The 27,721-nt window shown below is 49.3% G+C and overlaps 1 protein-coding gene and 1 pseudogene across 1 annotated transcript; one reads left to right on the top strand and one right to left on the bottom strand.

The window, feature by feature from the left end:
• Window positions 1-5,427: 5,427 nt before the first annotated feature.
• Window positions 5,428-5,951, bottom strand: LOC129057826 (large ribosomal subunit protein uL23-like; annotated as a pseudogene).
• A 13,253-nt stretch (window positions 5,952-19,204) lies between these two features.
• On the top strand, window positions 19,205-27,426 carry PRKAG3 (protein kinase AMP-activated non-catalytic subunit gamma 3). Its single transcript, XM_002812864.5, has 13 exons — window positions 19,205-19,237; window positions 19,594-19,633; window positions 20,068-20,223; window positions 20,779-21,182; window positions 22,553-22,634; window positions 23,092-23,150; window positions 23,277-23,322; window positions 23,527-23,581; window positions 23,783-23,909; window positions 24,062-24,227; window positions 26,611-26,648; window positions 26,819-26,965; window positions 27,310-27,426. Exons 1-13 carry the CDS (start codon window positions 19,205-19,207, stop codon window positions 27,424-27,426), a joined length of 1,470 nt encoding a protein of 489 aa, XP_002812910.2.
• The last annotated feature ends 295 nt before the right edge of the window (window positions 27,427-27,721 follow it).

Here is a 27,721-nt window from a genome sequence, read left to right as displayed (position 1 = left end):
TACTCAGGAGGCTGAGACAGGAGAATTGCCTGAACCCGGGAGGCAGAGGTTGCAGTGAGCCGAGATCACGCCATTGCACTCCAGCCTGGGCAACAAGAATGAAACTCTGTCTCAGGAAAAACATACACACACACACACACACACACACACACACACACACTAGCTGGGTGTGGTGGTGGGCACCTGTAGTTGCAGCTACTCAGGAGGCTGAGATAGGAGAATCGCTTGAACCCGGGAGGCAGAGGTTGCAGTGAACCGAGATTGCGCCATTGCACTCCAGCCTGGGCGATGGAGTGAGACTCCGTCTCAGAAAAAATAAATTAAAATAAAATAAAATAAAATAAAATAATTATAGTAGTGCAGGTGGTACACAGATATGGGAAAAATACCTAAAAGGGCCTATGAATAACTGCATTTGGGGATGCGCGGCCTATGCCGAGGGCTATTAAACCCATCCATGTGTAGAGGGGAGGAATGAAGCATCCCAGAGGGGGCAGCAGGACCCACTGCTTCTGAGCACAGCAAAGGACGAGTTCAGCTGAGCATTTGCTTCTCCAATCCAGGAGTTTCCGCCTGAATAGGTAGAAAAGCATACCGCCCCAGTGGATGACATCTCTGTGCCTTCTCCATTCCCTCCAACAATGCTGTGCCGGAAACAGTGCTGGAAGAAGGGTCAGAAGGTCCAAATCCTGATCCTAGGAGATGCTTTGCTTCGAGGGGTTGTTGTTGTTGCTATTGTTGTCGTTGTTGTTTGAGACAGGGTCTTACTCTGTCGCTCAGGCTGGAGTGCAGTGCTGCAATCCCGGCTGACTGCAACCTCCACCTCCTGGGCCCAAGCCATCCTCCCACCTCAGCCTTTCGAGTAGCTGGGGCTACAGGCGCGCTAACTTATTTATTTATTTTAGAGATGAGGTTTCACTATGTTGCCCAGGCTGATCACGAACTCCTGAGCTCAAGGGATCCGCCTGCCTCGGCCTCCCAAAGTGCCGGGATTACAGGCGTGAACCACCGCTCCCGGCCTGCTTTGAGTTCTTGACCAACTCACTTCCCCACTTGCTGTCTCAGTTTCCCCATATGGCAGTGAAGAGCGGGAATGGTTGAGGGTAGTTCCGACCGTCTTTTAAGGATTGTCGTGAATCATCGAAGCCAGCAGAGGGTGCCAGAGCCTAAGGAGCAGATTTGAGTTACTCCAGACCTTCCAGCGGAGGGCGGAAAAGAGCTGAGATGAGACAGGAAAAGTGAGCATCAGACTGAGGTCCCCCAGGGCCTGACTGCAGGGACAGCGCTGCTCAGAAGATCTCGGCTTGGGGACAGGGCAAGAAGCCGGGTTCCAGGCCTCGTTTAGGGCAAAGCATTTTATCTCTCTGGGCTAGTAGCAATTAGAGCCTAAACCCTTGGTATTTAAAAAGTGACATTCCATTCCAGCACCACTTTCCCTTGGGGACTCTAGGGTGCGGGAGAGGGGACTTCTGGGAATAGGGGAGTGGGGGAAGAGCTTAAGATGAGACTTTGCCTTTCACTCTTTCTCTTTCTGCTTACAAAAGTGTTTTTAAATGCCTCTTGGGGAAAAGACATCTGGCATCATGCAAAACTATCGAATTTTACAGAAGACCCAAATACATCATTTTTACTTCTAAGTTCAAAATGAATTTGTAATTTCACAGTGTTTAAACAACACTGCCTGTTAGGGCGTTATTGGTACTAGCAAAACAGACAAAATTTTTTCAAAAAGCTAGAGGCAACCCGAATGCCCATCAATAGATAAATAATTACACATATCATAGCAAATACCGTAAATTGGCACATATAATGACACAGTCAAGACATGCTCTTCATGAGAAAACACGAACAGCATATCCAGGATAAATCCTATAAATGGGTACTTTTCTGGAAGAAAACATAAGAAACTGTTACAGATTACCTTGGGAATCTGAGAAAGTGGAGATTTATTCTTCAATTTTACACCTGGCTACATTGATTTGGAGTTTTCTAACAACGTACTATTACTTTTGAAAGGTGGAAAAGAATTATCTGGTGGAAAGATTGTGGACCACGTTTTCCTGATGCTTAAAAAAATTTTTTAACAAGAATATTTTGTTGTTTTAAATGGGTAATAGATTATAAAGCTCAACAAATCATGGCAATATAACCAAACATAGATGGAGGAATCTTGCTCCCACATCATCCCCATACACTCTACTGTTTCCAGCCCTCTCCCAGCGGAACTCCCATTAGATCCTGTGGGTAAGCACTTTTATTGTTCACGTATCCTTTCAGTGTTTCTTTATGCAGAATCAAGCAAATACAAATGTCTTTTCTGGCCCCCCTTTCTTTCTTTCTTTTTTTTTTTTTTGTGAGACAGAGTCTCGCTCTGTCACACAGGCTGGAGTGCAGTGGCGCGATCTCGGCTCACTGCGATCTCCACCTCCCGGGCTCAAGCGATCCTCCCACCTCAGCCTCCCAAGTAGCTGGGACTACAGATGTGGACCACCGCGCCCGGCTAATTTTTGTATTTTTAGTAGAGACGGGTTTTCGCCATGTTGCCCAGGTTGGTCGTGAACTCCCGAGCTCAAACAATTCGCCCACCTCAGGCTTCCAAAGTGCTGAGATTACAGGCGTGAGCCAACGCGGCTGGCTTTTTTTTTTTTTTTTTTTTTTTTTAAACTTTTATGTTAAATTCACAGGTAAAATGCAGGTTTGTTACATAGGTAAACTTGTATCATGGGGGTTTATTGTATAGATTATTTCATAACCCAGATACTAAGCCTAGTACCCATTAGTTATTTTTCCTGATTCTCTCCCTCCTCCCACTCTCCTCCCTCTAATGGGCCCCAGTGTGTGTTGTTCCCCTCTATGTGTCCATGTGTTCTCATCATTTATTTCCCACTTGTAAGTAAGAACATGTGGTATTTGGTTTCCTGTTCCTGTGTTAGTTTGCTAAAGATAATGGCCTCCAGCTCCATCCATGTTCCTGAAAAAGATATGATCTCATTCTTTTTTTATGGCTGCATAGTGTTCCATGGTGTATATGTACCACATTTTCTTTATCTGATCTACCACTGATGGGCATTTAGGTTGATTCTATGTCTTTGCTATTGTGAATAGTGCTGCAATGAACATATGCGTGCATGTGTCTTTATGGTGGAACAATTTATATTCCTTTGGTTTTATACCCAGTAATGGGATTGCTGGGTTGAATGATAGTTCTGTTTTTAGGTCTTTGAGGAATGGCCACACTGTTTTCCACAATGGTTGAACTAATTCACACACCCACCAGCAGTTCTGCCCGCCTTTTTTTTTTTCTTTTTTTTTTGAGACCGAGTCTAGCTCTGTCACCCAGCCTGGAGTGCAGTGGCACAATCTCGGCTCACTGCAACCTCCATCTCCCAGGTTCACGCGATTCTCCTGCCTCAGCCTCCTGAGTAGCTGGGATTACAGGCACGTGCCACCATGCCTGGCTAATTTTTGTATTTTTAGTAGAGACAGGGTTTCACCATGTTGGTCAGGCTGGTCTTGAACTCCTGACCTCGTGATCCACCTGCCTTGGCCTTGCAAAGTGCTGTGATTACAGGCACGAGCCACTGTGCCCAGCCATGCCCACCCTTTCTTATGCAAATATAGCATACTGTGTTACTGCTCCACACCTTACTTTTCCCACCTAACAATATGTCCCAGATATCTTTCTAGCTTACTAAAGAAACGTCTTTTCCCATCTCCCTCTTTTCTTCTTCTTCTTTTTTTTTTTGAGACAGAGTTTCACTCTGTTGCCCAAGCTGTAGTGCAATGGTGCAATCTCAGCTCACTGCAACCTCCACCTCCTGGGTTCAAGCGATTCTCCTGCCTCAGCCTCCCAAGTAGCTGGGATTACAGGCATGTGCCACCATGCCCAGCTAATTTTGTATTTTTAGTAGAGACAGGGTTTCTCCATATTGGTTAGGCAGGTCTCGAATTCCTGACCTCAGGTGATCCGCCCACCCTGGCCTCCCAAAGTGCTGGGATTACAGGCATGAGCCACTGCGCTCAGCCTCCCATCTCCCTCTTTTCTAATGTAAGTATTTCATGCTATAAATTTCCCTCCTAGTAATGCTTTAGCCATGGTCTGCAGATTTTGGTATGTTGTGTTTTCATTTAATTCAGTTCAATGTAGTTTTTATTTCCCTTGAGTCTTAACCCATGGATTATTTAGAAGCATGTTGTTTAGTTATCAAGTGTTTGGAGATTTTCTTGCTATCTTTCTGTTAGTGGTTTCCATTGCAGTCAGAGGACCTACTTGTATGATTTCAATTCTTTTAAATTTGTTAAGGTTTGTCTTATGCCCCAGGATATGGTGTATCTGATATATATTTTGTAGGCATTTGAAAAGAATGTATGTTCGCTGTTGTTGGGTGCCATGTTCTGTTGGTGTTGATTAGCTCCAGTTGGTCGACGGTGCTAGAGTTTTTCTATATTCTTCTATTTCTCTTTATTTATTCTATCAATTGTTGATGAAGGGGTGTTGGAGTCTCCAGCTAGAATTGTGGATTTGTCTATTTCTCTTTCCAGTTTGATCAATTTTTGCTTCACATGATTTGCTGCTCTGCTGTTTTATGTAAACACATTTAGAATTGCTGTGTCTTCTTGGTAGGTTGAATTGCTATATCTTCTTTGTAGATAAGATTGGCCCTTTTATTAGTATGTAATATCCCTCTCTGTCCCTGGAATTTTTTTTCTCAAGGCTACTTTGTATGATCTTTTTTTTTTTTTTTTTTTTTGAGACTGAGTTTCGCTCTTGTTGCCCAGGCTGGAGTGCAATGGCAGGATCTCGGCTCACTGCAACCTCTACCTCCTGGGTTCAAGTGATTCTCCTGCCTCTGCCTCCCGAATAGCTGGGATTACAGGCATCCACCACCACGCCTAGCTAATTTTTTGTATTTTTAGTAGAGTCGGGGTTTCACTATGTTGGCCAGGCTGGTCTCAAACTCCTGACCTCAGGTGATCCACCCGCCTTGGCCTCCCAAAGTGCTGGGATTACAGGCATGAGCCACCGCACCTGGCCTTACTTTATATGATATTAATATAACCACTCCTCTTTTCTTTTTCCCCCATAAACTCAACCAAGTGGTACCTTCTTTCTTTTGATGAATGTGTTTGCGTGATATATTTTTTCCATTCACTTACTTTCAATCTGCCTATATTTTTATATTTGAAGTGAATTTCTTGTTGACAATATAGAATTGATCATGTTTTTTATTCCACTCTACCAGTCTCTGTCTTTTAATTGATGTATTTAAACCATTTATGTCTAATGGCTTACCTGCCATTTTATTTTCTGTTTGTTTCCTCTGTTTTATCTTTCTGTTTTCTTTTCCTTGTTAGTTGCTAGAACACTTTTTTGTGGTGAAAAGTTAAGATATACATATATTTAGAATTAAACCTGCTGGACTCAGTTTAGATGATCCCAATTTTGTTGGCAACATCCAAAGCATCATAATCAGGAGCCAGTCAAATATATGCCTTCTTCTCTCCATCAGACCTAATCAGGGTGTTGACCTTGGGCATATCAATGTCATAGAGCTTCTTCACAGCCCATGTGATCTGGTGCTTGTTGGCTTTAACATCCACAATGAACACAGTATGTTGTTGTCTTATATCTTCTTCATGGCAGACTCTATGGTCAGTAGAAACTTGAGGATAGCATAGTGGTCAAGCTTGTTTCTCCTTGGGGCACTCTTCTGAGGATACTTGGGTTGCCTCCAGAGTCTCAGTGTCTTGGGCCACTGGAAGGTGGGTGATGTGCTGATCTTCTTTTTTTTTTTTTTTTTTTTGTGGCTGTGGACACCTTTCAACACTGCCTTCTTGGCCTTCAAAGCCTTCACTTTGGCTTTGGCTTTAGGAGCAGCAGGAGCTTTCTTCTTTGCTTTTGGCACCTTCTTGTGAAAAGGGGTTACTGGAACATTTATTTGGAAACCCATTTTGGTTTATCGGTAGTGTTTTGGAGTATATCTCTTTATGCTTTTTTAGTAATTGCTTTAGGTATTACAATATATAGACTTAAATTATCACAGTCTACTGGTTGAGCATAGTACCACTACAAATGAAGTATAGAAACCTTACCTTCCTTTACATGTCTTTATCTTTCTGTTTAGGGAAATTCCTTTATCTGTTCTTTTAGGGGAGATCTGCTGGTGACACATTCTCTCAATTTTCCTGTATCTGAAAATCTTGTTTTTTCATTCATTTCTGAAAAAAAAAATTTGCACTGGATGTGGAATTCTGAGTTGACAGTACTTTTCTTTCTGCACTTAAAAAATGTTGTGTCGGGCCAGGCGCAGTGGCTCATGCCTGTAATCCCAGCACTTTGGGAGGCCAAGGCGGGCAGATCACAAGGTCAGGAGTTCAAGACCAGCCTGGCCAACATGGTGAAACCCCATCTCTACTAAAAAGTACAAAAATTAGCTGGGCCTGGTGGCAGGCACCTATAATCCCAGCTACTCAGGAGACTGAGGCAGGAAAATTGCTTGAAACCAGAAGGCGGAGGTTGCAGTGAGCCCAGATGGTGCCATTGCACTCCAGCCTGGGCAACGGGAGCGAAACTCCATCTCAAAAAAAAAGACCAAAAAATGTGTTGTGCCACTTCCTTCTGGCTTTCATGATATCTGGGGAGAAATTGGCTGTCATTCAAACTATTTTTCTCCTATATGCAAAGTGTCCTTTCTGTCTTATCATTTTCAAGATTTTTTTTCTTAACAACAACAACAAAAAGACAAAAAGAAATCTTAAGGTAAGAGAAAGGTTTAAAAAAACAAGATTTTTTTCTGTCTTTAGATTCAGAAGTTTTACTATGATGTGCCTTGGCACAAGTTTCACTGGGTTTATTCTGTGTGGCGTTTTCTCAGTTTCTTGAATCTGTAGGTGTATGTCTTTTGCCAAATTTGGGCAACTAAAGGGAGGACTGTAGTTGTAATTGTGTCTTCAGCATACATTTAATTCCTAGTGACCTATCCAGACACCACCCTTTCCTCCTCCCATCTTAACTTTTTTTTTTTTTTCCGACAGATTTTCACTCTGTCGCCCAGGCTGGAGTACAGTGGCATGATCTCGACTCACTGCAACCTCCATCTCCTGGTTTCAAGTGATTCTCCTGCCTCAGCCTCCCAAGTTGCTGGGATTACAGGCATGCACTACCATGCCCAGCTAATTTTTTGTATTTTTTTGAAGAGACAGGGTTTCACCACATTGGCCAGGCTGGTCTTGAACTCTTGACCTCAAATGATCCTCCTGCCTCGGCCTCCCAAAGTACTGAGATTATAGGCATGAGCCACCACGCCTGGCCTCATTATAACTTCTAATATTATAGACTAATTTTTTCTGGATTTGATGCAGTCAGACAGCATATGCTATTTTGTGTCTGGCATCTTTCATTGTGCGATTCATTTGTATTGTTGCATATACTTGTATGTAGTTCACTCATTCCCATGACTGCTTACTATTCTGTATGAGTTGATGAATACCAACATGTATTTGTCCATTCTACTACTGGGACATTTAAACTGTTTCCAGTTTGGGAATATGTTCTCTCTGAACCAATCATGAATAATGTTGCTCTAGACATTCTAGTATATATCTTTTGGTGCACAGATGAATGCATTTCTGTTGGATGCATATCCAGGAAGAGAATTCCTGGGTCATAGGATAGGCATCTGTTCAGCTTTAGTAGATAACACCAGTTTTCCAAAGTGATTGTACCTATTTGTATGCTTATCAGCAGTGTACAAGGGTTTCCATGTTCCACATCCCCTGTACCAGACTCTTTTCATATTCGTTCTCATTCTTGAAACAACTCTGTCGGGTAGAAATTATTATTCACATTTTAGGAATGTGGAAATCAAGGCTCAATGAATGTAGATGATTTGCTGAAAGTCACACACCTAGTGTGGCAATGTTTCTTGGCTGGGCAGAACAGGAGCTCTGTTGAAACCCTCCCTGACAGAATGAGGCAACACTCTTCTCAAAGAAAGGTTCTCTGAGGCCTCTAGGTAAAATAAGACTGCTAAAGACGTATGTCCACTCTGGTTTGCAAGCCACCCAGAAGCTCTGTGGTAGAGAACTTGAGGTTGGCCTATTATTGGCATTTAAACATGTGCAGCTGGTGGAGTGGAATTTCCCAAAGGTCAAACTGGGGTAAAGGAGGGAAGAAAGAGGGAGAAAGAGGAGGAAGAGGAGGAGGAAGAGGAGGAGGAGGAGGAGGAGGAGGAGGAGAAAAAGTAGAAGAAGAAGGAGGAGGAGGAAGGAGGAAGAAGGGAGGAGAAAGAGGAAGAGGAGGAAAAGGAGGAGTGAGGGGACATAGGGTAGGAAGGGGGATGGGCCCTTAAGGCAAAGTCACTGTGTATAAAAGACATCTGGTAGAGAAGGCTTTACTGGGCAGCAGAGCTGGGATATTAGAGGCTGTAAATCCAGGTGAGAAGTGAGGCTGCACTTGACCATCACTGTAACCCAGCTCTCTCCCTCACACCCACACCCTGGGACTCTGGGAAGGAGAGAACTACGATATAAGGAAATGATGAGTATTACTAGGGACCAGCAGGTTAGCTGTGGGAATGTTTTTTCAAGTAGCTGATCTGAAGAAGTAGATGGAAGGTTCCTGTTGGCTGGTGTAAAAGGGAGACAGAAGCCACAGAAGTCTGGATGATTAATATATCAAAATCGAAAATTAATCAAAATCGTTTCCTCTTCCTAGATAACACTAGGATTTTCAAATACTTTAACTCCATTTTCCCCTGCCCCTAATTTATATATTATAGTTGGCAATATTTTAATTATTTACCCCCACAAAACATAATTTTTATTTTATACATAAATATACATATATGAATAAAATATGTGTGTGTGTGTGTATATTTGCAGTTAGTATTCATGTAGATTTATCTACATTTTTACCACTTTTCTTCTTCTTTAATTCTTCTTAGGTCTTCTTAGTTCTTACATCCAACATGTAAGATGATCACTTTCTTCTTTCCGAATTTTTCTTCATTGAGGTGATAAACTTCGTTTTGATCATAAAACAAATTTTTATCTTATTTGTAAATTTCCTCTTGGTATTAAAATTACAAGTTGGTTGTTACTTTCAGCACACTGAAAATATTCTGCCATTTTCTGGTTTCCATTTTCTATTGAGAAGTCAGCTATTAGACTGCCATTTCTTTGGAAGTAACCTGTCTTTTTTTCCAGCTACTTTCAATTTTTTTTCTCTCTTTGGTTTCTGCATTTTTCACTGCAATGTTCCTAGGTATGGTTTCTTCTCATTTATCCCCCTATGGATTCATAGGCTTCTCAAAGATAGACATTGTTATTTTTCATCAGTTCCAGAAAACCTCAGCTAATCTCTTCAAATAGTGCTCTGCCCCATCCTCTCTCTACTCTCCTTCTGGGATTCTATTTAAATATATTTTAGACTTTCCTCCTCTGACTTCTATGTCTCTTATGCTCTTTTATTGTCTTTTATATTTTTTAATCTCCCTGTATTACATTCCAGGTAAATTCTTCTGACCTAATGTTCAGTTTTCTTTTCAGCTTTGTGTAGTCTATCATTAAATTCATCTATTAAGTTTTTACCTTCATTTCTGTATTTTTCATTTCTAGAAGTTCTATTCACTTTTTTTCAAATCTGCCATGCTGCTTTTTATAGTTTCCTACTTGCGCCCTACTTTTTCAAACTTATCTTATTTATTTAAACATAGTAAACCTATTGTTACATATAAAGTGTCTGATAATGCTGATTTCTGAGGTTTTCATGGGTCTTTCCTGCTAGCTGTCTTTCTGCTGGTTCTTGCTCATGGTTCCTAGTTTCCTTGTGTACCTGTTATCTTCAAGAATGTGTTGGGTACTGTTGGAATAATTTGTGACCTTGGAAGATGATAACTTTCTTCAGAGACATTCATATTTGCTTCTGCCAGGCACGTGAGATCATTATTGATTCTTAAACCAAGTTCAAGGTTTGATACTCTCCGGACATTCAGATGAGGAACACTTTGACTATAAATCCATGTAAGTTTGCTTCTGGCTTACACTCACTCTGAGGGTGTGGTTTTTTGAGATTCCAGCTTTCTATATATGGGGTCTCTTATCATACTCTCAACTTGTGTGGGTCCTGGGCCCTTATCACCCCATGTGGTTCTCGCTAGAACTGACAAATGCCCTTGAACAAAAATCACTTCTTTTCTTATGAGCTTCACTGTGTGCCCATTTTCCTTTCAGTTAGGCCTAGTAAGTCTTTGTTATCTTGTCTTTTCAGTGCTTTTAAGAAGATGCTCTTTATATTTTATCTAGCATTTTAGGCTGTTTTTTAGTGGAAGATATTTTCTGAATAACCTAGCCTGCCAAAACTCTCAAATATTATTTAAGCAAAGTGTATTATTCCCTTTCCTCCCAGAAGATCTCACTTTTGAAACTCAAAGCCAGAAGATGCTCCTGTTTGCATTGTGTCATTTCTTCCCTAAGGCAATAAACTAAGTATCTCCAAGATTAAGTGAGAAAGGGGCTATCGGATAACAGAAAGTGCCCTCCCCAATACAGATACTATCATGAAAGATTTTCTACCACATGCCTAACATGCTTTCCAGGACATAGTTAGGGCTCAGTAAATAGTTTCTGTTGTCATGATTACTATTTCTATATCCAAACTCACCTTGTTTAGGAAGCCTTCCTTTAATAACTGTGTCCCATTCTGATCTTTCATTTACTCTATTTTCTCCAAGTAGTTTATTTATTTATTTATTTATTTTTTGAGACAGGGTCTCACTCTGTCACCCAGGCTGGAGTGCAGTGGTGCCATCTCGGCTCCCTGAAGCCTCTACTTCCTGGGCTCAAGCGATTCTCCTTCCTCATCCCCCCCAAGTAGCTGGGACTTACAGGCACGTGCCACCATGCCTGGCTAATTATGTTTATTTTTTGTAAAGACAACGTCTTACTATGTTGCCCAGGCTAGTCTTGAACTCCTGGGCTCAAGCTATCCTCCTGCCTTGGCCTCCCAAAGTGCTGGGATTACAGGCATGAGCCACCGTGGCCAGCCTCTCCAAGTATTTTTTTTTACCTTCATTGATAGTTTATTGATTCACTCTAGCTGTTTTTTCTTTTTTTTTTTTTTTTTTTTTTGGTGCCCTTCCTCATTCCCTTTTTTTTTTTTTTTTTTTTTTTTAATTTATGAAGTATTTATTGATGATTCTTGGGTGTTTCTCGGAGAGGGGGATATGGGAGGGTCATAGGATAATAGTGGAGAGAAGGTCAGGAGATAAACACATGAACAAAGGTCTCTGGTTTTCCTAGGCAGAGGACCCTGCGGCCTTCTGCAGTGTTTGTGCCCCTGGGTACTTGAGATTAGGGAGTGGTGATGACTCTTAAAGAGCATGCTGCCTTCAAGCATCTGTTTAACAAAGCACATCTTGCACCGCCCTTAATCCATTTAACCCTGAGTTGACACAGCATATGTTTCAGAGAGCATCGGGCTGGGGGAAAGGCCATAGATCAACAGCATCCCAAGGCAGAAGAATTTCTCCTAGTCAGAACAAAATGGAGTCTCCTATGCCCACCTCTTTCTACACAGACACAGCAACAATCTGATCTCTCCTTCCTTTCCCCACACTTCCCCCCTCTTCTTTTCAACAAAACCGCCATCGTCCTCATGGCCCGCTCCCGATGGTCGCTGTCTCTTCGGAGCTGTTGGGTACACCTCCCAGACACGGCAGCCGGGCAGAGGCGCTCCTCACCTCCCAGACAGGGCGGCCGGGCAGAGGCGCTCCTCGCTTCCCAGACGGGGCCGCCCGGGCAGAGGCGCTCCTCGCTTCCCAGACGGGGCCGCCCAGGCAGAGGCGCTCCTCACCTCCTTCCAGACCGGGTGGCAGCTGGGCAGAGGCGCTCCTCACCTCCCAGACGGGGCGGCCGGGCAGAGGCGCTCCTCACTTCCCAGACCGGGCGGGTGGGCAGAGGCGCTCCTCACTTCCCAGACGGGGCGGCCGGGCAGAGACGCTCCTCACTTCCTCCCAGACGGGGTAGCGGCCAGGCAGAGGCGCTCCTCACCTCCCAGACAGGGCGGCCGGGCAGAGGCCCTCCTCACTTCCCAGACTGGGCGGCCGGGCAGAGGCGCTCCTCACCTCCTAGACGGGGTGGCCAGGCAGAGGCGCTCCTCACTTCCCAGACAGTGTGGCGGCTGGGCAGAGGTGCTCCTCCCTTCCCAGATGGGGCAGCCAGGCAGAGGCGCTCCTCACTTCCTCCCAGACGGGGTGGCGGCCAGGCAGAGGCGCTCCTCACTTCCCAGAGGGGGCGGCCGGGCAGAGGTGCTCCTCACTTCCTCCCAGACGGGGTGGCGGCCGGGCAGAGGCACTCCTCACCTCCCAGACGGGGCGGCCGGGCAGAGGTGCTCCTCACCTCCCCGACGGAGTGGCCAGGCAGAGGCGCTCCTCACTTCCCATATGGGGTGGCGGCCGGGCAGAGGCGCTCCTCACTTCCCAGATGGGGCAGCCGGGCAGAGGCGCTCCTCACTTCCTCCCAGACGGGGTGGCGGCCAGGCAGAGGCGCTCCTCACCTCCCAGACGGGGCGGCCGGGCAGAGGTGCTCCTCATCTCCCAGACGGGGCAGCCGGGCAGAGGTGCTCCTCACTTCCTCCCAGACGGGGTGGCAGCCGGGCAGAGGCACTTCTCACCTCCCAGACGGGGCGGCCGGGCAGAGGCACTCCTCACCTCCCAGACGGGGTGGCCGGGCAGAGGCGCTCCTCACTTCCCAGACGGGGTGGCCGGGCAGAGGCACTCCTCACCTCCCAGACGGGGCGGCCGGGCAGAGGCGCTCCTCACTTCCCATACGGGGTGGCAGCCGGGCAGAGGCGCTCCTCACTTCCCAGATGGGGCAGCTGGGCAGAGGCACTCCTCACTTCCTCCCAGACGGGGTGGCGGCCGGGCAGAGGCGCTCCTCACTTCCCAGACGGGGCGGCCGGGCAGAGGTGCTCCTCACTTCCTCCCAGACGGGGTGGCGGCTGGGCAGAGGCGCTCCTCACCTCCCAGACGGGGCGGCCGGGCAGAGGCACTCCTCACTTCCTCCCAGACGGGGTGGCGGCCGGGCAGAGGCGCTCCTCACCTCCCAGACGGGGTGGCCGGGCAGAGGCGCTCCTCCCTTCCCAGACGGAGTGGCCAGGCAGAGGCGCTCCTCACCTCCCAGAGTGGGCGGCCAGGCAGAGGCGCTCCTCACTTCCCAGAGTGGGCGGCCAGGCAGAGGCGCTCCTCACTTCCCATACGGGGTGGCAGCCGGGTAGAGGTACTCCTCACTTCCCAGATGGGGCAGCTGGGCAGAGGTGCTCCTCACTTCCTCCCAGACGGGGTGGCGGCCAGGCAGAGGCGCTCCTCACCTCCCAGACGGGGCGCCGGGCAGAGGCACTCCTCACCTCCCAGAAGGGGCGGCTGGGCAGAGGCGCTCCTCACCTCCCAGAAGGGGCGGCTGGGCAGAGGCGCTCCTCACTTCCCATATGGGGTGGCAGCCGGGTAGAGGCACTCCTCACTTCCCAGACGGGGTGGCGGCCAGGCAGAGGCGCTCCTCGCTTCCCAGACGGGGTGGCGGCGAGGCAGAGGCGCTCCTCACTTCCCATATGGGGTGGCGGCCGGGCAGAGGCGCTCCTCACTTCCCAGACGGGGTGGCGGCGAGGCAGAGGCGCTCCTCACTTCCCAGATGGGGCAACCGGGCAGAGGCGCTCCTCACTTCCTCCCAGACGGGGTGGCGGCCAGGCAGAGGCGCTCTTCACCTCCCAGATGGGGCGGCCGGGCAGAGGTGCTCCTCATCTCCCAGACGGGGCAGCCGGGCAGAGGCGCTCCTCACTTCCTCCCAGACGGGGTGGCAGCCGGGCAGAGGCGCTCCTCACTTCCTCCCAGACGGGGTGGCAGCCGGGCAGAGGCGCTCCTCACATCCCAGACGATGGGCGGCCAGGCAGAGATGCTCCTCACTCCCTAGACGGGGTGGCGGCGGGGCAGAGGCTGTAATCTTAGCACTTTAAGAGGCCAAGGCAGGAGGCTGGTAGGTAGAGGTTGCAGCGAGCCGAGATCACACCACTGCACTCCAGCCTGAGCACCATTGAGCATTGAGTTAGCGAGACTCCGTCTGCAATCCCAGCACCTCGGGAGGCCGAGGCAGGCAGATCACTCGAGGCCAGGAGCTGGAGACCAGCCCGGTCAACATGGTGAAACCCCGTCTCCACCAAAAATACAAAAACCATTCAGGCGTGGCGGCGCGCGCCTGCAATCCCAGGCACTCGGCAGGCCGAGGCAGGAGAGTCACAGGAGCCCGAGGCAGGGAGGTTGCAGCGAGCCGAGATCATGGCAGTACAATCCAGCTTCGATAACAGCGGGAGACCGAAAAAAGAAGGAGAGGGAGACCGAAGAAAGGGGAGGGAGAGGGGAGAGGGGAGAGGGGAGAGGGGAGAGGGGAGAGGGGAGAGGGGAGAGGGGAGAGGGGAGAGGGGAGAGGGGAGAGGGGAGAGGGGAGAGGGGAGAGGGGAGAGGGGAGAGGGGAGAGGGGAGAGGGGAGAGGGGAGAGGGGAGAGGGGAGAGGGGAGAGGGCTGTTTTTTCAAATATGCCCTATTTCTCAGGAAAAAGCAATGACTGAACATCCCCCAGAAGCCTTTGAGGGTGTCTAAGTCTTCTGTTTCTTTCTTGCTCTTATTTATGTATTTATTTTTGAGATGGAGTTTCACTCTTGTTGCCCAGACTGGAGTGCAGTGACATGATCTTGGCTCACTGCAACCTCCGCCTCCCAGGTTCAAGTGATTCTCCCGACTCAGCCTCCCGAGTAGCTGGGACTACAGGCATGCATCACCATGCCCAGCTAATTTTTTGTATTTTTAGTAGAGATGGGGTTTCACCATGTTGGCCAGACTGATTTCGAACTCCTGACCTCAGGTGATCTGCTCGCCTCAGCCTCCCAAAGTGCCGGGATTATAGGCATGAGCTGCTACATCTGGCCAAGTCTTCTGTTCCTTTGTTAACTCTGATATCAGTTAGAATTCTTTCAGCTGCAAGTGACAGAAGACTCAATTCAAACTGCATTAAGCGAAAAAACCATTCTATTGGTTCATGTAACTCAAAAACCAAGTGGTGGGTCTTCAGGTACAGTTTGATCCAAGGACGCAATGAATGTCAGGAGAGCCTGGTCTTTTTAGTCATAGTGGCTATTTTGCCTTTTGTTTTGGCTTCATCTTCAGGCAGCTCCACTCTGCATAGTAGCATCCAGGATCTCCACACTTACATCCTTACAGTTCCAAAGGCAGTGGGAAAGAGTTTCTAACTCCAGCAAAAGTCCCAGGATTCACCCCTATTGGACTAATTCTGTCAATGCCCACTTCACCATGGCCAGAGGCATTTGGCGTGCTAATTGGCTACATCTGAACCAGAGGAATACTTCGTGGAACCCACAGTTGAGCCCTTCTGAAAATCATGTGCTGCAGGTGAATTGAGGGAATGTGGTTTCCTAAAGGAAAACCCAGAAGTTTGCCAAAAGATGGGGTAAATGGATACTGGGTATAGAAAGCAACGACTGTCCACTACAATTCCCAATTGCTCACAGAAAAAGACTCAGTAATGGGGCCTGTGGCACTGACTAAATTGCATTAACAAGGTGCTGGTTCTTTCCAGGTCCTTGAGACATTTGCACAGATGCTGCTCCATCTAGCCACACACAAACAGGACAGAGCAGTTGTGTCCTGTGATGGATATGAAGGCTGCTCTCCCAGCCTCCCAACTGCTCTGGCCTAGGGGACCCTATTTGTGATTTATTCAGTAATGGGTCTCATCCAGGCTACATTCTTGGCCTCCTCAAGCTGTTTTTCCTCCTCCTGATATAAAAATAACACTTAAACAGGATCCCCAACCCCATGTCTGAGACAAATCAGATCTCCAGAGATAGCAGCCAAATTCACCCTAGGGTCAGGGTGCAGGGTCCTTTTATATACCCAGTCTGCGAGTGAGCCAAGAAGTAGAGTTTCAAGAAATATGATGCCATGGCCAGAGGCTAAAATCAATCACCCAGGGAGTATTTATTACCCAGCTGAAGCCAGTACCTTCTGCTGATTCACCCTGCCAGAGGATGGGTGGGGCCAGGCTTGTGGTCAGAGCAGGGTGGGAGATCTGAGAGGCAAAGGGCAGGTGTAGGGTCAGAGACGGGGCAGGGCAGAGCTCTTCTTGAAAACTGGGAAGTCGCTATGCTTTTAGTGTTGAGCAGCCCTGGTGTCTACCCCTGGAGTCCTCCTCCACCCCAACCTTGACAGCAGCAGGAGATGGCTACTGAAGGGTCAGAGCCCTCCTGTGCCTGCCTGCCTGCCTTCAAAGCCTCATAGTTGGAGATCTAGAGGGGGCAGGTCTGTGTCTTCCATAAAGCTTAGTGGTTATAAATGTGGTGCCTGAGTCTGGGTTTGATTCTTGGCTCCATCCCACTAGCTTTGAGATTTTGATCAAGTTACTTAATCTATTTATGCCTCAGTTTTGTCATCTGTAAAACTGTAATAGTAAAAGTATTCCCCTCATAGGGTTGCAAAGGATTACATGGGACACGGCATATAATGTGTTTTGCACAGTGTGTAGTAGACACTAAGCACTGCATGAACATGCAGGGTCATTATCTACATATGTAATTCCTAATCCTACCTCAATCCTGCAACATAGATGTATTAGTCAGAGAGACGCTTGGCTGCTATAACAAAGGTTCAATTTGTCGGTTGTTTAAACAAGACAGAAATTTATTTATCTCTAACATAACAATACAGAGGTAGGCAGACCAGGACAGGGGTGGGGGATATTCTATCATTTTCAAACTGCATTTTCCATCGTTGGGTTCAGTTTGCTGCTCCGGCTCCCATCATCGTATTGTAATTCTAGCCAGTAAGAAAGGGTTCCCTTTCCTCCTAAGGGTACCCTTCTATCATATAATATATATGTATATAACATTGCTGCTCAAATTTCATTGGTCAAACTTAGTCACATGGCCATACTATCTGCAAAAGAAGCTGGGAAATATAATCTTGCATTCAGTTAAAATTGTGGTGATTTACTAACAGCAGAAGAAGGGTAGAAGAGATATTGCTCTGCTAGAGCTCACCCATCAGGCCATCCCACACAAAAAACACAGTTGCTGCCCTTCAAAAGGAGGCAAGTCAGAGTTCCATCTGGGTACGGAACCCAGCTGAGAGTCCAGGCTATCTGAGGGGTGGGCAGTTCCTTCTTCCAGGTAGATGGACACCCTATGGTCTGGTGACCTAAAAACTAACAGGCAGGTGATTTGCACCTCCTACTCCCCACAGACAACAGTGGAGGAAGAAGAGGGTAAGCTCAATTAAAACATTGGCTCATGCTGAGCACACTGCTATGCGCCTATACTCCCAGCTACTGAGATAGGGGGATCATTGAGCCCAGGAGTTTGAGACTAGCCTGGACAACATAGTGAGACACTGTCTCAAAAAAAAAATCCACTTGCAACTGAAAGAATGGCAAACACCCAGCAGCTGCTGGATCTTAATTATCAAATCTGGTTGGGCAGGAATGGCTAAGCCCCTTCCTGGCAGTGGAGTAAGTTCTTGGTCAGCACATTTGACCACCCCTGGTTCTGCTCTCTGGGAAGATCTCCCCTTTCCACTCTCCTATGTAGCCTCTGGCTTTGCCTGCTGGGAAGCTGTTCCTTATGCAAATATCCTCTGTCCCGCACTGGCAAACTTGTGCTTTTTGCAGTCCTTCCAGCCTTCACAGCCCTCTTCCTGCTGGTGCGGATTTGGAGGGCTGGTAATAAGGCAAGGGAAGGGGTGTCAAACCAGGCTTTGCTGATCAGGCTTATGGTTTCTTTGCCAATACAACACCCTCACAATCTTAGAAGCCTTCTGATTGGCTCCATGTTTGAGTAACCACAGCCAATGGCCTCATGTAGACCTTATTTTTATGCTTGAATACTCTGGACTTGGTGTTCTTCCTACTCTCCTTTCTCTCAAACTGGTGGTGGCTATCTTGAGTCCATTTGAAAAAACATGCTTGGTGTGAAGGAAATTCTCTTACACTGATGTCTGTCCTCTGAGCCAGTTCCCACTGTCCAGTGAGCAGATGTCCTTGAGAAAGGCTGGGGACCACAGGAACAGCCCTGGCCAAGGCTGTCCTCCCGACTCCATTCTCCACCACCCTCCCCATTGGCAGAGTAGGAACACTGAGGGTTGATGGAAAACACATGTAATAAATTCAGCCAGAAATCCACCAGTCTGTTGTTGAGTGTCCACTCTAGGGCCAGGGCTGGGATGGAAGAGGCTGGAAGGAGGAGAGAAAGGGAGGGGCAGAGAGAGGAAAGCCGGAGCAGCTGGGTCAGCATTCCCAATCCGGACATTGACTCAGGCTCCGGGAATGCCAAGGAAGGGGGTGGCAGCTACTGGAGCCAGGCTGGGATCCTGTTGGCACCAGGGATGTAGGCACAGCACTCACAGAGGGTTGGGGGCTGGGACACCTGCACACCCAGGCATATCTCTCAACCACAGATGGAAACAGGTGTCTCTTCCGCTGCGGGGAGCTCTGAGTGCTCCCCACGCCTTCGAGGTGATTCTCACAGCTCTTCACCTGCCTGAAACACCCACTCCATCTCCTTCACCTGAGAGAGGGACAGGCTCCAGGGACTCAAATCTGGACGTCTGGACATACATTAGCTGCTCTCCTGGACTACCCACAAACCCCTTACCTCATCTCCAGCCTCTGAGCTGGCTGCAACTTGCCCTTTCTAACTCCAGCACCACCCTCTACTGAAATTAGAACAAGGAAGAAAGTTATGCTGACCTGCCTCCATGTTCCCTGCTTTGGTGCCTGATAAAGATGAGGGAGACCCTTGGAATAGGGGCTCAGGACTCTGACAGCCCAGCTCTGCTCAGTGCCCATGTTCCCACATGCTCCAAGCCACGTCCCCTCAAAAAGGGTCCCTCTAGCTTGTCCTCAGTGACCCAGGAGGCAGCTGAGGACCAAGTACCCAGATTATCAGGTGCGCCCCTTCCCTCCCAGCAACCCCCAGCCTTCAGGGCTGTAGCAGCTGAGCGAGTGGGGGCCCCTCCCTCTCATTGCCTGACACCCAATCAGAGAGAAACCGATCCTGGCAGGGCAGGGTGCCCAGGGCCGGGCCCAGAATAGTGCGGCCCAGCCACAGTGTCTCACACTTGCTCTCCGTTGGTCCGGGGCTGGCCACATGGAGCCGGAGCTGGAGCACGCACTGCGCAGGGTATGGGGGTCCCAGGGGAGCCAGAGCCGGGGCAGCTGAGGCCAGAAGATTGAGAGCACGGGCTGTGAATGTGTGTCTGGGAGTGTGTCTTCTGGTGTGTGTTTGGTCTGGATTTTCTCATGAATATGAGCATGTGCGTGTCTGGGCATATGTATTGTGAGTGCGTGTGGTTCTGTGTGCCTGGGAGTGTTTGGATGTGTGTGTTTCTGTGTGTGTTTGTGTATGGCTTCATGTCTGTTTGTGTATGGCCGTGTGTCTGAGCGTGTGTATTGGTGTGCATGGGTGTGTAGGCGTGTGTGCAGGGAGAAGGGGTTTGGGAATGTAAAGCACTCCTTCAGAAACTCTTCTCCCCACAGACCCCTTCCTGGAGCAGCCTTGGGGGTTCTGAGCATCAAGGTAGGGAGAATGCCCCCTCCCTGGGGCCTAATCTCTTCCCCCACTTCCTTGTCCCCCACTTTTCTGGGACCCCAATTCCCTCCCAGCCTGACTTCTATCTTCCTCCTTTTGGTCTTTCTTCCTCATTGTTCTTCTTCCTTTCCCCAGGTGTGTTTCCCTTACCTCCAATTTCCTCTTTTCAGAAGTGACTTTCCCACTTACTTGCTGTGTGATTTGCAGCAAATTGCTTAACCTCTCTGAATTTCTGGTCCCTCACTAGCAAAATAGGGATGATAATAATGCCTGCCTTATAAGGCTGCTGTAAGTTTTAAATGAGAAATATGTTGGGGAAAAGCCCATTGGAAGCTTGCAAATCCTAAAGATTATGAATAACATTTGAATTGATTTTGATGTATTACTCCCTATTAACCAAACAGGCCCCATTCCCCTTCCAGAGATGAGCTTCCTAGAGCAAGAAAACAGCAGCTCATGGCCATCACCAGCTGTGACCAGCAGCTCAGAAAGAATCCGCGGGAAACGGAGGGCCAAAGCCTCGAGATGGACAAGGCAGAAGGCGGTGGAGGAAGGGGAGCCACCGGGTCAGGGGGAAGGTGAGGCCAAGGCCAGTTCTGGGGAGATGGGAGCCAAGGCCAGTTCTGGGGAGATGGGGGCCAAGGCCAGTTCTGGGGAGATGGGGGCCAAGGCCAGTTCTGGGGAGATGGGGGCCAAGGCCAGTTCTGGGGAGATGGGGGCCAAGGCCAGTTCTGGGGAGATGGGGGCCAAGGCCAGTTCTGGGGAGATGGGGGCCAAGGCCAGTTCTGGGGAGATGGGGGCCAGGGGAGTGGGAAGTCCCAGAGGAGCCTGGGTCTGGGCTCTGCCTCAGGTCCTTCCATAACACAGAGTTGGACCCAACCCTCATCTTGTGGCCTCAGTCTCCCTGCATGGTAGAGAACAACTGCACTGCAGTGCCAGAGGCCAGCATGGCCAACTCAGAAAGATGGGACAGAGCCACTATCTGCGGTGACTCTCAGGTCAGCCCCTCACCTGCAAAAAAGGGCCACAGCATCCAGGCTTCCCAAGGCTGCTGTGAGATGAATGGCGACAGCAGATGAGAACGTGCTTTGGAAGATGGAGTTACTGTCCTCTTCCCCTCCTCCCCCAAACAGGTCCCCAGTCCACGCCAGCTGCTGAGTCCACCGGGCTGGAGGCCACATTCCCCAAGGCCACACCCTTGGCTCAAGCTGATCCTGCCGGGGTGGGCACTCCACCAATAGAGTGGGACTGCCTCCCCTCTGACTGTACAGCCTCAGCTGCAGGCTCCAGCACAGATGATGTGGAGCTGGCCACGGAGTTCCCAGCCACAGAGGCCTGGGAGTGTGAGCTAGAAGGCCTGGTGGAAGAGAAGCCTGCCCCGTGCCTGTCCCCACAGGCCCCATTTCCCAAGCTGGGCTGGGATGACGAACTGCGGAAACCCGGCGCCCAGATCTACATGCGCTTCATGCAGGAGCACACCTGCTACGATGCCATGGCAACTAGCTCCAAGCTGGTCATCTTCGACACCATGCTGGAGGTGAGGCCATGGCTCTGTCCAACCTGTACTCGCTCTCCATCCACATGGTGCTGCAGCCACCACTCCCACCCTGCAGGATGCCCTGCCAAGCCAGGTGCCCCTGCAAGCAAGCCCCCTGAAAGGACTCATTAGCACTATGGAGGCCAGTTAGGGGAGGGACAGCTTCTACTCTCTGTGAGCACACATAATAGTCATCACAGCTCTGCCACTTAGTATCTGTAGGACCTTGAGTTACATTACCTTTCTTGTCTCTAAAATGGGGATCGAAATGCCTGCTGCACCCTACATAGTTCAGAGGATTCTTGGACTACCCAGTATAAAGCGTGAACAAAGTATGTGTAAGACATTGCAGAGGCCGGGCACAGTGGCTCACGCCTGTAATCCCAGCACTTTAGGAGGTCGAGGTGGGCAAATCACAAGGTCAGGAGTTCAAGACCAGCCTGACCAACATGGTGAAACCCCATCTCTACTAAAAAAAAAAATACAAAAAATTAGCCGGCCGTGGTGGTGGGTGCCTGTAATCCCAGCTACTTGGGAGGCTGAGGCAGGAGAATCACTTGAACCCAGGAGGCGGAGGTTGCAGTGAACCGAGATTGTGCCACTGCACTCCAGCCCGGGAGACAGTGCAAAACTCCATGTCAAAAAAAAAAGACATTACAGAGTGACTTAGAACAAAGGGGACTCTTTTGGTAACAGAAAAAATAATGAGCTCTGGCACCTGCTCTTCCATTAGGCTTAGCTATAAATGTCTATAATCTTATTCTTCTCATTGTTATGCAGTGCAGCGTTTCCCAAAACACAGTGTATGTATTGTCCATAGCACACGTTTTGATTCTAGTCGTTCGTGAAAAAATATGTCTATTTCAGTAGCTTTATATTTGTTTTAGGGTGCGTTAAAAAATATAACCAACATGTGCAGATAGTACTGCTTAGGACGGGGCACAAAATGAGTCAATATAATTATTTATCTACAAAAAAAGTATGTAAATATGCAAATGTTATATAAATAACTATGTCTCCAGTACTTAGTCTATCAAAAACTAGACTGTGTCTGTACACACATGCCCTCCAAATGGAAACATGAATTTAGAATTTCTCACTCCCTGGCGTGCCAGGTGAGGGGCTCCGTGTCTCAGGCCACAGCCTTATCTATGTACATGTCCCCAGCAACGATCATGTCTAGCGTGTACTGTGACATGAGGAAGACAGGCCAGCTGGTGTAGAGGAGGGTCCAGGAGAAGGCCCCATGGAAGAACCCTGGGTGGGACAGGGAGGGGATAGCAGGCAGATAGGAGGTGCCCACTGAGGGGCAGAGAGGAGGGTGAGGGTCTCTCGGGACCCACCCCTGACTGTTCTCCCTGGCCCCTCAGATCAAGAAGGCCTTCTTTGCTCTGGTGGCCAACGGTGTGCGGGCAGCCCCTCTATGGGACAGCAAGAAGCAGAGCTTTGTGGGTGAGGAGAGGCTGGGGAGGTGAATGGAGATGGAGAAGGCGAGGGGGAGACCTCGTACGGTTGTTCTGGGGCTAATCTCTGATATACCACAAGCTTGGCTTCAGGCCAAGCCCAGACAGGGGCCAGGGTGGGGGAAAGTCCATCCCGAGTCTGTATGGCCAGCTGGGAGACCCTGGGGCTCAATTTCCCCATCTGTGGAGCCGCTATGACCAGCTGACACCTTTCACCTCCGCTACTGCATGGCCCTGTGCCATAGGTGCTAGGGAGCAAATGGGAGGAGGCAGGAGAGAAAGAGCCCCACTTCTCAGGCCTGGGGGGCTGCCCCACTGTCCTGTTCCCACAGTCCCTGCTGTGTCTCAGTGCAAGAACACTGGGAGGGTGGGGAGGGGATCTGACCCTCAACTTGCCTTCCACCCAAAGGCCCTGGGCTGACCTCCTCCCCGCCCCTCCCCTGCAGGGATGCTGACCATCACTGACTTCATCCTGGTGCTGCATCGCTACTACAGGTCCCCCCTGGTGAGGAGTGGGCTGGGAATCTTACGGGCACCCAGAAGGGGCGGGGGCAGAGGGGCATCCTCCTGGAGCCTGGTGCCCTAGAAGCCCACGTCTGCCTGACTTCTGGAGTCCTGTCGATGTCTCTAGGTCCAGATCTATGAGATTGAACAACATAAGATTGAGACCTGGAGGGGTAAGTGGGGAGAGGAACCCGGAAAGGGGCTGTTGGTGAGGGTGGGTCAGGGCCTAAGGTGGAGGACGGGCAGTGGGTATGTCCTGGAGCGAACAGGGGAGGGACCATAGGAGCCTCGGGTGCCTGACGGAAGGGAAGCTGCCTGGGACTGCAAGGTGAGGCAGGTGACCGGCTCCCCTGGCCTGACTCTGGCTCTTTCTGCAGAGATCTACCTGCAAGGCTGCTTCAAGCCTCTGGTCTCCATCTCTCCTAATGACAGGTGGGTGTCTCCGCTCATTCACCTGAGCCTCCTCCTCCCACAGTCCCCTTCCCCAGTCCCACTCAGCTCTGAACTCACCTCTTCATCCTAGGCGCCACACAGACAAGGGAGCCTTGGTGCCCTGCCCTCCTTTTTAGGGGGCTGGGATGGAGGTTGTCTCTCCCCCGGCTGCCCCGAGGCTCACTGCTCCCCTCTCTGCAGCCTGTTCGAAGCTGTCTACACCCTCATCAAGAACCGGATCCATCGCCTGCCTGTTCTGGACCCGGTGTCAGGAAACGTACTCCACATCCTCACACACAAACGCCTGCTCAAGTTCCTGCACATCTTTGTAAGCCTGGCCCAGGTGGGAGGAAGGGGGAGACCTGGGCAGGTGATCAGAGGGCCTGAGGAGTCTTCAGCCCTAGCAGTCGGCGGGAAGAGCTGGGAGCCCTCTTGAAGCTGCTGGATCCCTGATCTCCACCGGGTCCCCATCCTAACCAGGGTTCCCTGCTGCCCCGGCCCTCCTTCCTCTACCGCACTATCCAAGATTTGGGCATCGGCACATTCCGAGACTTGGCTGTGGTGCTGGAGACAGCACCCATCCTGACTGCACTGGACATCTTTGTGGACCGGCGTGTGTCTGCACTGCCTGTGGTCAACGAATGTGGTACCCACCCCTAGGATGAGAGGCTCGGGCTGGGCTGGGGCCTGGGAGAACTTGGTGGGGAGAATATGGGAAGGGCAGGGGTTCCCATGCCATCCCTGTGATGGGTACCCGATGGACTGGGGATTAGAAGTCTCCGTCTACTCTGAGACTTGGGCCAGTTGCTTAGCCTCTCTGTGCCTCAGTTTCCTCCTTTGTGAAATGGGATTCTTCACAACACTCATCTTTCTGACTTCACAGGAGGATTTAAAAGGTTATGTGCATGAAAATGGGCATAGTGAGAGGAAGCAGCAGATTTTAGTTTTAGTTCACCTTAAAATGGAGCCGGGCACGTGGGGCATGGCTGTAACGCCAGCACTTTGAGAGAGGCCAGAGCGAGAAGGTCGCTTGAGGCCAGGAGTTTGAGTTTACATACAGTGACACTCCAGCCTGGGCAACAGAGCAAGACCCTGTCTCTAAAATAATAATAACGAAATAATAAAATTTTAAAAAAATGTGCCATGGGACCTCGGGCCCCCAGCCAGACCTCAGTTTCCTACACTGAAAAAGGGCTACAGAAATGACAAGATTATTTCTTTGGTTGAATGATGGCTATGAAATATTTCAAAGCTAAAATCATCATAATTAAGAGAGATATCAAGAAGTGTTTTCAATTTATTTTTGATTATAAAAAACTTCAAATGTATAAAAATGGTAGAAAGAAATTGCATAATGAACCACCTATATCCATTGCCTAGATTAACTACTGGTACTATATTGCCATAACTAGTTCATCTTTTTCTCTGAAGTAATTCAAAGTAAATTACAGACATCGTGTCATTTCACCCCTAAACACTTTAGTGCACCTCTTAAAACAAGTGTATTTTTGGCCAGGGGCGGTGGCTCATGCCTGTAATCCCAGCACTTTGGGAGGCCGAGGTGGGCGGATCACGAGGTCAAGAGATCGAGACTATCCTGGCCAATATGATGAAACCCCATCTCTACTAAATCTACAAAAAAATTTAGCTGGGCATTGTGGCGCACACCTCTAGTCCCAGCTACTCGGGAGGCTGAGGCAGGAGAATCGCTTGAACCCGGGAGGCAGAGGTTGCAGTGAGCCAAGATCATGCCACTGCACTCCAGCCTGGCAACAGAGTGAGACTCCAAAAAAAAAAAAAAGTGCGTTTTATACCACTAAACAAAACCATGAATAATTCATATTATTGTCTGACATCCAATCCTTATTCTCACTTCTCCATTTCCTCAAGAATGTTGGGTATTTTTGTTGTTGTTTTGGGACGGAGTCTCCCTGTGTCACTCAGGCTAGAGTGCAGTGGTGCCATCTCGGCTCACTGCAACCTCTGCCTCCCGAGTTCAAGCGATTCTTGTGCCTCAGCCTCCTGAGTAGCTGGGATTACAGGCACACGACACCACGCCCAGCTAATTTTTGGGGGGATATTTTTAGTACAGATGAGGTTTCACCATATAGGCCAGGCCGGTCTCCAACTCCTGACCTCAAGTGATCCACCTGTCTTGGCCTCCCAAAGTGTTGGGATTACAGGCATGAACCACCATGACCGGCCAAGAATTTTTATTTTTATTTTTATTTATTTATTTATTTATTTATTTATTTATTTATTTATTTTTTGAGACAGAGTCTTGCTCTGTCACCTGGGCTAGAAGGCAATGGTGCAATCTTGGCTCACTGCAACCTCCACCTCCCAGATTCAAGCAATTCTCCTGCCTCAGCTGCCCGAATAGCTGGGTTTACAGGTGCGTGCCATCACACCCGGCTAATTTTTTGTATCTTTAGTAGAGATGGGGTTTCACTATTTTGGCCAGGCTGGTCTTGAACTCCTGACCTTGTGATCCACCCACCTCGGCCTCCCAAGGGAATGTATTTTTCATAGTTGATGTGTTCAAAACAGGATCCAATTGAAGTCCATGGTTTACATTTGTGTCTTTTGTTCCTTAAATCTCTTTAAATGTAGAACAGCTCCATTCCCCCTAAATTGTTGTGACATAGGTGAGTTAAAAAGCCTGGGTCAGTTGTCCTATAGGATACCCCACATCCAGATTTGTCTGTTTGCTTTCTAGAGCTGGCCTTTACTTTGTTCTCTATTCCTGTGTTTCCTGTAAACTGAAATTATATCTAAAGACTTGAAGAGATTTGGGCAATAAATTCGAGGCTAGACTATTTCGTAGGTGATGCCGTGTTACTCGCACTGCATTTCCTCAGGATGCTCAATGTCAGGCTGTCTCACTCTGGGATGCTAAGTTTGATCCTTGGGTTCTGGTAGAGGCACCCTGATGCAAATAGCCCTAGGCCCTCTACACAGCACCCCAGTTCTGATCATAGCCTCTTCCCTGTCTTTCTCCCCCTGCCCCCCGCAACCACCCTCTGCAGGTCAGGTCGTGGGCCTCTATTCCCGCTTCGATGTGATTGTAAGTGTCGCTGGAAAGGTGGGATGCTGCAGGGAGGCTAAGGGTGTGGGGATGGGTGGGGGGCCTCTGTGGACCAGGGGGACCTTGACAAGTATGCAGGGGTTGACATCTGTAGGGCAGGAGCCCAGGCAAGGGGGTGACTAGGAGCCATACTTCTCTCTCTGCCCCAGCACCTGGCTGCCCAGCAAACCTACAACCACCTGGACGTGAGTGTGGGAGAAGCCCTGAGGCAGAGGACACTATGTCTGGAGGGAGTCCTTTCGTGCCAGCCCCATGAGAGCTTGGGGGAAGTGATCGACAGGATTGCTCGGGAGCAGGTACCCTGTGCCCTCCATTCATGCCCCCAACACATATAGCCCAGTCCTTCTCACGCACGGCTCCAGCCATCCCTGAACATTGGGCACCTGGCCTATCCTTCCATTTCATCACCAACTCCTGGTGCCCACACTGGCCTGCACCTGGTCCTGTCCATGGGGCCCTTATGCCAGGGGTCACTGCCAACTGATCACCTTAGGCCAGTCACAGCCATCCCTAACTGGTTTCTAGGAGACACTCTCTCCCTCAGTCATGTTGGGTTGTTTCCCCTGATTCTTGGCACCAACCTCAGTAGCTGCTGTAGCCCCATGGCTCTGCCTCCTCACTGAACATTGCGGACCCACAGGTACACAGGCTGGTGCTAGTGGATGAGACCCAGCATCTCTTGGGCGTGGTCTCCCTCTCCGACATCCTTCAGGCGCTGGTGCTCAGCCCTGCTGGCATTGATGCCCTCGGGGCCTGAGAAGATCTGAGTCCTCAATCCCAAGCCACCTGCACACCTGGAAGCCAATGAAGGGAGCCAGAGAACTCAGCCTTCATCTTCCCCCACCCCCATTTGCTGGTTCAGCTATGATTCAGGTAGGCTCTGCCCTGGGCCATGACACCAGCCTCTTAGTCTTCCTGATTTCCTGGATCTCAGATTGGGACACCCTGAATGGGAGTGGCCAAGCTCAAAGCTGAGCAGCCCTGTGAAAACTGCAAGTATAAGGACTCACAGGTCCCCCCTTTTTCCCATTTTCAGCTGAGGTCATGGAGAC

This window comes from Pongo abelii, chromosome 11 (genome assembly GCF_028885655.2).
Source record: "Pongo abelii isolate AG06213 chromosome 11, NHGRI_mPonAbe1-v2.0_pri, whole genome shotgun sequence".
Lineage (NCBI taxonomy): Eukaryota > Metazoa > Chordata > Mammalia > Primates > Hominidae > Pongo > Pongo abelii.
Note: the sequence above shows the minus strand (reverse complement) of the source record. Positions and strands in the feature narration are given on the sequence as shown.